Genomic DNA, 9,523 nt, shown 5'->3' with positions numbered 1-9,523 from the left:
TGCTGCCACAAGATACTGGACCAAAAACCATTTTCAATTGATCGTAGAAGCATATTGCTGCATACCACCCATGCAGTTGTAATATTTAATCCATTGCCTCTGAAAAGTCACTGCCACCCTGTGGAGGAAAAATCATGTGATCCTGAATTGATGCAATCTGAAGGGGATGGAAAAGGCTTTCTTCTCCCAGATTCTGGCATCAAAAGTTACTTGCCAGTATCCCTTTGTGAAGCCTAAAGTAGATATATGTCTAGCAACTCCAAACTGTTCTAATAGTTCAGCAACTGTCTGCATCGGGTAACGGATACAGAAACGGATTCTGCTATTGTGTGTCAGAACTAGAACCATGGGACTTCTCCACTCACTGTTTGATTCCTTCACCATGCCCATGGCCAAAACACCTGGAGTTCCCACGTGATATCCCACATTTTACAAGGGAACAGCCATGGAGTTTTCCTGGTCTGTTGCCCTGGGGCCATTTCAGTATAGTGATATTCTAGGTAGGTGTGCCCTGCTGAAGTGAGAACACAGCTGTAAAGGAATCAAACAACTGCTACATCTGTTTCTTTTGTTCGGGCTTCAGTCCCTCCCCCATGCTTTCATCAGAGATGCATGGGAGCCTAATTTGGGTTCCAGGGAGTATGATACTTTTCTGTATCAATTTCTGAAAGATCAACACAGTATTGGGAATGACTAGTGTGTATTTTGAAAGTTCCAGTTGAAAGCGACTCCAAAATCGATTATGCAAAGCAGTAAGTTATTGGACTCAAAGGCGATGTCATAGTTTAACACAGCAATCCATTACCCAAGTTATTCAGAATCCCCATCCCGGGCAACTTAACTATTTTGCATCAGGCAGTGTTAGGACTAAATCAATGGAAACACAGCAGTTCTGTCTGATAAGGATTAAATGAAAGTAAGCACGCTCTTGTCTAACAGTGCAGTTTATTAGACTGAAGCACACACAGACATAAGAAATAGGTTTAGAACATCCCAGATATTTACCTGACATCTGGAACGGTATTTAGTAAATGACATGGCTTCAGTTTGTCAAACTGATCAAAAAGTCTGTTCACACAAGGTCTAATGGAAAGCCACCTTGCTTCAGAAAGATGCAGTATCTTCTAGTGGTCTGGAAGTCACTGAAAGGCCAAGGGATCGGGTGTGTGGAGGTGGAGGTGGATGGATGACACTGAAAAAGATCAGGTGATGGTGAGAAAGAGGGAACTCAGAAATGGAGAGAGCAGTACTTGGTGACAGAGTGATAAGATGTGAGGTGTGAGGTGCTTCTCAGACTCTCAGCTTCCACAATGATGAGCTCAGCCAAATTGGGAAAGAGTGCCCTTGTATGATAAGGAAGTTTCCTTTCCCCCTTCAGTCACGCAGGTTAAAGTCAGTGGCCCCCGAGCGAACACATTCTGCAGGTGTATTTGCCCATTTTCTCACGAAGCTCTTTGGTTTTGGCCCCATAAATAATAGGGTTGAGCATGGTGGGGAGGAGGAAATAGAGGTTAGCCAAAATGATGTGAATGTGGGGAGCGATGCCCTGACCGAACCGGTATGTCAGAGTGGAGAAGAAGAAGGGAGGATAAGAAATCAGCATCACACAGATGTGGGCTGTGCAGGTGTGGAGGGCTTTCTGATGTGCTTTCTTGGAGGAGATTCTGAGAACAGCCCTGATGATCAGGCCATAGGACAGGGCAATGAGTGTCAGGTCTGACCCATTGACTACAAATGGTATCACCAAGCCATACATCCTGTTGACTGTGATGTCCCCACATGACATCTTTGCCACAGCCATGTGGTCGCAGTACGTGTGGGGGATAATGCGGTTGGCACAGAATGGATGCCTACTCAGAAGCAGGGGCAGGGGCAGAGCTAAGAGAACAGCTCTTATCAAACCCACTAGCCCTAGCTTAGCTATTCGTGCATTGGTGAGGATGGTGGCATATCTCAGAGGGTTACATATGGCAACATAGCGATCAAAGGCCATTGTGACGAGGATGGCTGAGTGCATCACAGTACCCGCATGAAAGAAGAACATCTGGGTGAGACATCCACCCAAAGTAATAATTTCCAAATTGAACCAAAATATACACAGTGCCTTCAGCACAACTGAGGTTGACGTGCTGATGTCTGTGAGCGCCAGCATGCAGAGCAGCAGATACATCGGCTTGTGCAGGGTCTGCTCTTTGCCCACAACAAACAGAACCGTGAAATTTCCCAACAGGCTGATAATGTAGGACGTAGAGAAAGGGATTGAAATCCAGATGTGGGCAGCTTCCAGGCCAGGGATGCCCATTAGGATAAATGATGAAGGATCAGAAGGTGTGAGGTTGAAAACTGCCATGACTTGGATAATGCATCGATCAGGCTCATAAACTCTCAAGGTGCCTGTGAATGGATAGAAGCAGAATGAGGGAGGTTACACACTTTATAACAAATAGTACTGTAAATATTTTATAGTTATTAACACTCTAGAAAGGGGAGTGAGAAGTGAGGTGGCAACATTTACAGATGGCACCACCTTATTTAGGTCATACTCAAATCCAGAGAAGTCCTCAGAGGGAGCTAACCAAGCCAGGTGAATGGGTAGCATGATGGCAGATGAACTTGGATGTCAATAACTGAAAGGTGTATGCCCACTGGTCAGAAAAACTTGTACTCAACAAACACCTAGCAAGGTTCTAATTTCACTGTATGAACTCAGGACAGGGATCTGGGTGTCATGGTACAAAGTTCTGGGAAATCCTGCTCACAGTGCAATCACGGACAGAAACTAACCAAATCATTGGGATCCAGGAGGAGTGGGATGGGAAATCATACAGAAAATACAATGCCATGAGATCAGTCATTCAATGTTTCACCCTCCTCTGAACTCCTCTGTGCAGTACTGAGCACCCTTCTCACACAGGATATTACAGAGCTAGAGGGGTTCAGGCAAGGGCAACGGGAAAGATCAAGCACCTGGGGAAACTCTCATACAGAGAGAGATTCAAACGACTGGGATTGTTTCCTTACAAAGGAGATGAATAAGAGGGGACAGGAGAAAAGTCTACAAAATACTGACTCGTAGAAATTAGTTTGAGAATGTGTTCTCCCCGTCTCATAACACATGATCAAGAGGACATTCAATTAAACATAAATGTGGCAAATTGAAAACTAATAAAAAAGAATGCTTTCTTCACTCAATGCCTAATTAGTCTGAGGAACTTGTTGCCACAAGAGGTAGTTCAAGCCATGAGTTAAGTAAGAATCAGGAAGTGTTTGGACATTTATATGGATAGTGAGACTATCCAGTTACAACAGTTACAGTTAACTAAATATTTTGGAAAGCCTATACACCCACATGTTTCAAGGCACAAGCCAATCTCTAGCTGTTAGGCATTAGGATGACCTCATCATGGTCAAATAATCCCCCTCATCCACCCACTGCTGGGATTCTTACACCTTTTTCTGCAACATCTGGGTATGTTACTCTCAGAGAGAGGACAGTGGACTCAATGGACCAGAGATCTGATCCATGATGCAATTCCCATGTTCAAAAGGAGCCAGGTTTCTCCCATGGAAACAGACATTGTCATGCTGGGCTATGACTTTGTGCTCAACAGAATGGGCACAAAGAGCACCAGGGTCTTGGTATTTAGGGATACAGGCCTGCACCTCTGTTACTTCCCTTGTTTCTTTTGGTGAGATACTTTCTTGCAGGCACCCAGCTTTGTCTGAGACATAAGTTACAGGTTTTAACTGACAAGTGTAAGCAGAGACATGTGTCAGCAACTCAGCCACTTACCATTCTCATGCCTGAATATCGATGAAGTTTGAAGATGACACAAAAATTGGGTGATCGTAAATAATGAAGAGGACAGGTCACTGATTCAGAGCAATCTGGATTGGTTGGTAAACTGGGTCGAAGTAAACAATATATATTCTAACATAGCTATGTAGATATCTACCTATAGGGACTAAGAATAAAGGTAATGCTTACATGATGGGGGAATACTGTGGGAAGCACAATGACTGTGAACAAATGTGGGGGTGTGAAGGGATAATTATCTAAACATGAGCTCCCATGTGGCCAAAAGAGACAATGTGATACTGGGAGCATAACCAGGGGATCTGAAGGAGAGGTAGAGAAGTTATTTTACCATTGTAGTTGGCACTAGTGCGACTGCTGCTGGAATCTTCTGTCCATTTCTGGTGTCCATGATTAAAGGTGAATGTTGATACACTGCAGAGGGTTCAGAGAAGAGTCACAAGAATTAGTAAAAGATTAGAAATCCTGCCTTATAGTGATCACAGAATCATAGAATCATAGAACTGGAAGGGACTTCGAGAGGTCATCTAGTCCAGTCCCTTGCACTCAAGGCAGGACGAAGTATTATCTAGACCACCCCTGAAAGGTGTTTGTCTAACCTGCTCTTAAAAATCCCCAATGATGGAGATTCCACCACCTACCTAGGCAATTTATTCCAGTGTTTAACCACTCTGACAGTTAGGAAGTTTTTCCTAATGTCCAACCTAAACCACCCTTGCTGCAATTTAAGCCCATTGCTGCTTGTCCTATGCTCAGAGGTTAAGAAGAACAATTTTTCTCTCTCCTCCTTGTAACAACCTTTCATGTACTTGAAAACTGTTATCATGTGCCCCCTCAGTCTTCTCTTCTCCAGACTAAACATACTGAGTTTTTTTCAATCTTCCCTCATAGGTCAATTTGTTGCTCTTTTCTGGACTTTCTCCATTTTGTCCACATCTTTCCTGAAATATGGCACCCAGAACTGAACACAATACTCCAGTTGAGGCCTAACCAGTGCAGAGTAGAGCAGAAAAATTACTTCTCATGCCTTGCTTACAATACTCCTGATAACACATCCAGTGGCGTAGCCAGGTTCTACCAGAAGGGGGCGCGAACACATAAAAAAAGGCGCCAAACCAGTGAAGAAAAAAGAAAAGAAAAACCCAAGTCTTGCCGCCCAAGACCTGGAGCGGCTAAAGGACCCGCCGCCGAATTGCCGCCGAAGACCTGGACTGCTGGGGTGAGTGTAAAAATTAAAAAGGCGCCACTTTTGAGGAATGTGCTCAGTGGGGAGTGGCCGTTCCCCAGCTCCCCCCTAGCAATGCTACTGAATACATCCCAGAATGACGTTTGCTTTTTTTGCAACACCGTTACACTGTTGACTCATATTTATCTTGTGGTCCACTATGATCCCCAGATCCCTTTCCACGGTACTCCTTCCTAGGCAGTCATTTCCCATTTTGTATGTGTGCAATTGATTGTTCCTTCCTAAATGGAGTACTTTGCATTTGTCCTCATTGAATTTCATCCTATTTACGTCAGACCTTTTCTCCAGTTTGTCCAGATCATTTTGAATTTTAATCCTATCTTCCAAAGCACTTGCAACCCCTCCCAGCTTGGTATCATCCGCAAACTTTATAAGTGTACTCTCTATGTCATTATCTAAATCATTGATGAAGATATTGAAGAGAACCGGACCCAGAACCGATCCCTGTGGGACCCCACTCGTTATGCCCTCCCAGCGTGACAGTGAACCACTGATAACTACTCTCTGGGAACGATTTTCCAACCAGTTATGCGCCCACCTTTTATTAGCTCCATCTAGGTGATAGACTCAAAGATCTTAATCTGCTAAATTTAATAATTTAGGGGGGAGGGATAGCTCAGTGGTTTGAGCATTGGCCTGCTAAACCCAGGGTTGAGAGTTCAATCCTTGAGGGGGCCACTTAGGGATCTGGGGCAAAAATCAGTACTTGGTCCTGCTAGTGAAGGCAGGGGGCTGGACTTGATGACCTTTCAAGGTCCCTTCCAGTTCTAGGAGATAGGATATCTCCATTAATTAATTTATTTATTAATAAAGGTGGTTAAGGCGTGACTTGATAACAGCCTGTTAGTACCTACACAGGGAACTAGTATTAAATAATAGGCTTTTCAGCCTAGCATAGGGAGGGGTAACAGGATCCAATGGCTAGAAGTTGAACTTAAAGAAATTCTGACTGGAAATAGAGTGTACATTTTTAAATGGTGAGAGTAATTCACCACTGGAACAATTTTCCAAGGGTCTTGGCAGACTCTTCATCGCTGAGAATTTTTAACTATTTTAACATTTGTAATTCCAATTTTACCAGGTAAATTCTGACAATACTGAACAGTTCAAGTCGCTCTGCTGCTAAATTCCTGCCCAGATGGTTCTTGACACGAACCCTGGAACCTTTCCTGAACCTTCAGTACTAACTTTAATACAGAAAGAGGCAACTCACTGAAATCCCGCTCAGCAGTGAGGAAATCTCCTTAAGGTGACAGGAAAGCAGGGCTCTGAGAATCAGTGTATGAATCTCATGTGTCTGACACTCGCTGTGCTGGACAGCAACCTTTATGATTACCCTGAAAAGTCCCTGAGGACTCTCAGGTTGGCCAGAAATCCTGGACAATTCCCTCAGCTCCATGAGCAGCAGGAGGAGCAGAAAATAGACTCTAGAGAACTTCAGCTTGAGAGCCTCCCCTGCGAGTGAAGAAATGATTCTCTGATCCCAGAGGCTCAGATTGTCAGAACAAACTGAGTCTTCCAAACTGTTCAGCCTGTTGATAGATGTTTGGCTGTGTGCATTTGTTCTTTCTGCCTGCTGTACTGACTTTGGCCAGATAGCCCATACAGCAGGCTCCAGTTGAACTGCCCAATAAATCCACAGACTCGGTTTTCAGTGAAGGAACTTGGTCAGGTTTATTGGCAACGAGGCATAGCGCTAGTGCCCCAGATCAGTGGTTACAGGTACACTAACACATGTATGCCAAAACAATGGACCGGCTCAGAGAATGGCAGGACTGTATATTCTTCCCTCATTCAGAGAAAGACATCGCCACTGAGATTCATCTTTATACACAGATGCAAACAAGTGACATATTACTTCTGATGTATCAGGGCGCCACCCTCTGATGTATTGAGGTGCCACCCATTGACGTATCCAGGGGCTGTCCATTACCTTGTACATGTTAGTTTAATCAAACATCTCTATCCATTATGCTGTTATCCTGACCTTATCCTTACGATAGGTCAGTGTCTTCCCGATATATTTGGGGAATTGGTTTGGCAGCGAGGTGTTCTGGTACCACCTTTCTAGAATGTGTTTGCATACATATTCTTGTGCCTATCACTACTTAGGAATGTATGTTTCTGCAATATCAGCCCTGTTCCTGAAAGATTCAATAAGCCGGGCCTGCCCCTTGCTCACAACATAACTTTATTTTAGAGCTGCAAAGTTTTGATTACTTTAACCCAGGTCTCAGGCCTCATACCAGGCCTCTGCTACAAGGTATTATGTTTCAGGCCCTCTTCCTACTAGACAGCCTAGCAATTGATGATGGCCTTCTTTTCTTTATGTAATATACTGCTATCTGCACTATGTGTGGGAATGCTGCCATAAGATATGGAACCAAAAAACATTTTCCGTTGATTGTAGCAGCATAGCGCTGCACACCACCCATGCAGTAGTAATATTTAGTCAATTAGCCTCTGAGAAGTCACTGCTACCCTGTGGAGGCCAAATGATGTGACCCTAAATTAATACAGGTCAAAGGGCATGGAAAAGGATTTCTCTCCCAAGATACTGCCATCAACAGTATTTACCAGTATCCCTTTGTGAGGTCTGAAGTGGATATATATCTGGCAACTCCCAAATGTTCTAGTAGTTCATCTACTCTCTACATCAGAGAGTAGAGCATCAAAGTTCAATACCGTTTTGGTCTCTCAGAAATCGATGCAGAAACAGGTTGCGCTATCGTTTGTCAGAACTAGTACCATGGGGACTTCTCCACTCACTATGTGATTCCTTCACCACTCCCAGGGCCAAAATCACATGGAGTTCATCTCACATGGTATCCCATATTTTACAAGGGATAAGCCACAGAGTTTCCGTGATCTGTTGCCCTGGGGCCATTTCAGTATGGTGGTATTTTAGGTAGGTGTGCCCTGCTGAGGTGAGAACATAGCTGTAAAGGAATCAAACAACTGCTACATCTGGATCTTTTGTTCGGGCTACCATCTCTCCCGCATGCTTGCAGATGTTTCCAGGAGTTCTCTTGTGTGGGGAGGGAGGCCACTAGATGATGTCTCACCCCACCTTATATAGAATTAACATATAGTGGGAATCCGTTGTTCCAAAACCAGTTCCCAGTCCACTACAAGTAAGCAAAATGGCGTTCAGTATCATGTGGTCTGGTCACATTCCTTTGCATGTCCTGCTGAGTCATAGAAGTGATTATCCATAGGCTGTCTGGAGCGTTCTTAGGACGGGTCGCCAGGTGGGGGATAAGCTTCTCCTAAGGCCTATTGTTTCCCCTAATTGCCGATTACCCTGAATAGGTCCTTCACAACCCATTGTCTAGAAAGGAAGCATTTTGCCTAGTGGGTGTCATCCAGGTGTAACTACATTTGAAATAGAGATACATAGTCAATATTCATAACTTCACATACAAGAATGGTACATGCACACAAATAGGATAGTCCTTTTCAGCAAATCATAACCTTTCCTATGACACTTGACAAGACATATCTTGTTCAAAATGTATGATAATTATGTCATAATTACATCATAATGATACACTATGAAGAATATGAGGCAAAGTGTCACAATGAGGTCATGAGGAGGATCCCCTCCTAGGCTTTTAAAAGATTCAAATGATAGCAGTGAAGCACATTAGAGAATATAATCCCAACTATACATACAAAATGATGAGGTCTAAATTAGCTGTTACCACTCAAGAAAGAGATCTTGTGGTCATCACAGAGAGTTCTCTGAAAACATCTGCTCAATATGCCACAGTCAAAAAAGTTAACAGAATGTTAGGAACCATTAGGAAAGGGATGCATAAGAAGACAGAAAATATAATAATGCCACTATATAAATACCACACCATGAATACTGCATGCAGTTCTGGTCACCTCATCTCAAAAAAAGATCTATTAGAAATGGAAAGGGTCCAGAGAAGGGCAACAAAAATAATTATGGGTATGGAACAGCTTCCATGTGAGGAGAGATTAAAAAGATTGGGACTTTTCAGCTTAGAAAAGAGACAACTAAGAGGGGATATTATAGAGATCTATAAAATTGTGACTGGTGTGTAGAAAGTGAATACGGAAGCTTTGTTTACTCCTTCACATGACAAAAGAACCAGGGGAAATGAATAGGCAGCAGGTTAAAAGAAAGAAAAGGAAGTACTACACACATCACACAGTCAACCTGTGGAACTCATTGCCAGGGCATGTTGCACTGGTGAGCCCACATATCGAGTATTGCGTCCAGTTTTGGGGCCCCCACTACAGAAAGGATGTGGACAAATTGGAGAGAGTCCAGTGGCAATGAAAATGATTAGGGGGCTGGGGCACGTGACTTATGAGGAGAGGCTGAGGGAACTGGGCTTATTTGGTGTGAAGAAAACAAGAGAAAGAGGAGATTTGATAGCAGACTTCAACTACCTGAAGGGGGGGTTCTAAAGAGGATGGAGCTCGGC

The 9,523-nt window shown here is 43.6% G+C and overlaps 1 protein-coding gene across 1 annotated transcript; it reads right to left on the bottom strand.

Moving 5' to 3' along the window:
- Positions 1-1,393: 1,393 nt before the first annotated feature.
- LOC103307179 (olfactory receptor 52P1-like) lies at positions 1,394-2,386 on the bottom strand. Its single transcript, XM_008177589.4, has one exon. The coding sequence runs from the start codon at positions 2,348-2,350 to the stop codon at positions 1,394-1,396; it is 957 nt and encodes a 318-aa protein (XP_008175811.4). The 5' UTR covers positions 2,351-2,386.
- Positions 2,387-9,523: the final 7,137 nt, after the last annotated feature.

Source organism: Chrysemys picta, unplaced genomic scaffold, assembly GCF_011386835.1.
Source record: "Chrysemys picta bellii isolate R12L10 unplaced genomic scaffold, ASM1138683v2 scaf117, whole genome shotgun sequence".
Classification (NCBI taxonomy): domain Eukaryota; kingdom Metazoa; phylum Chordata; order Testudines; family Emydidae; genus Chrysemys; species Chrysemys picta.
The sequence above is the reverse complement of the archived record's forward strand: the minus strand, read 5'-3'. Positions and strand labels throughout refer to the sequence as shown.

Excerpts from the sequence above, each read along its gene's own strand:
- LOC103307179 (XM_008177589.4), bottom strand. The coding sequence starts at position 2,350 with ATGGCAGTTTTCAACCTCACACCTTCTGATCCTTCATCATTTATCCTA.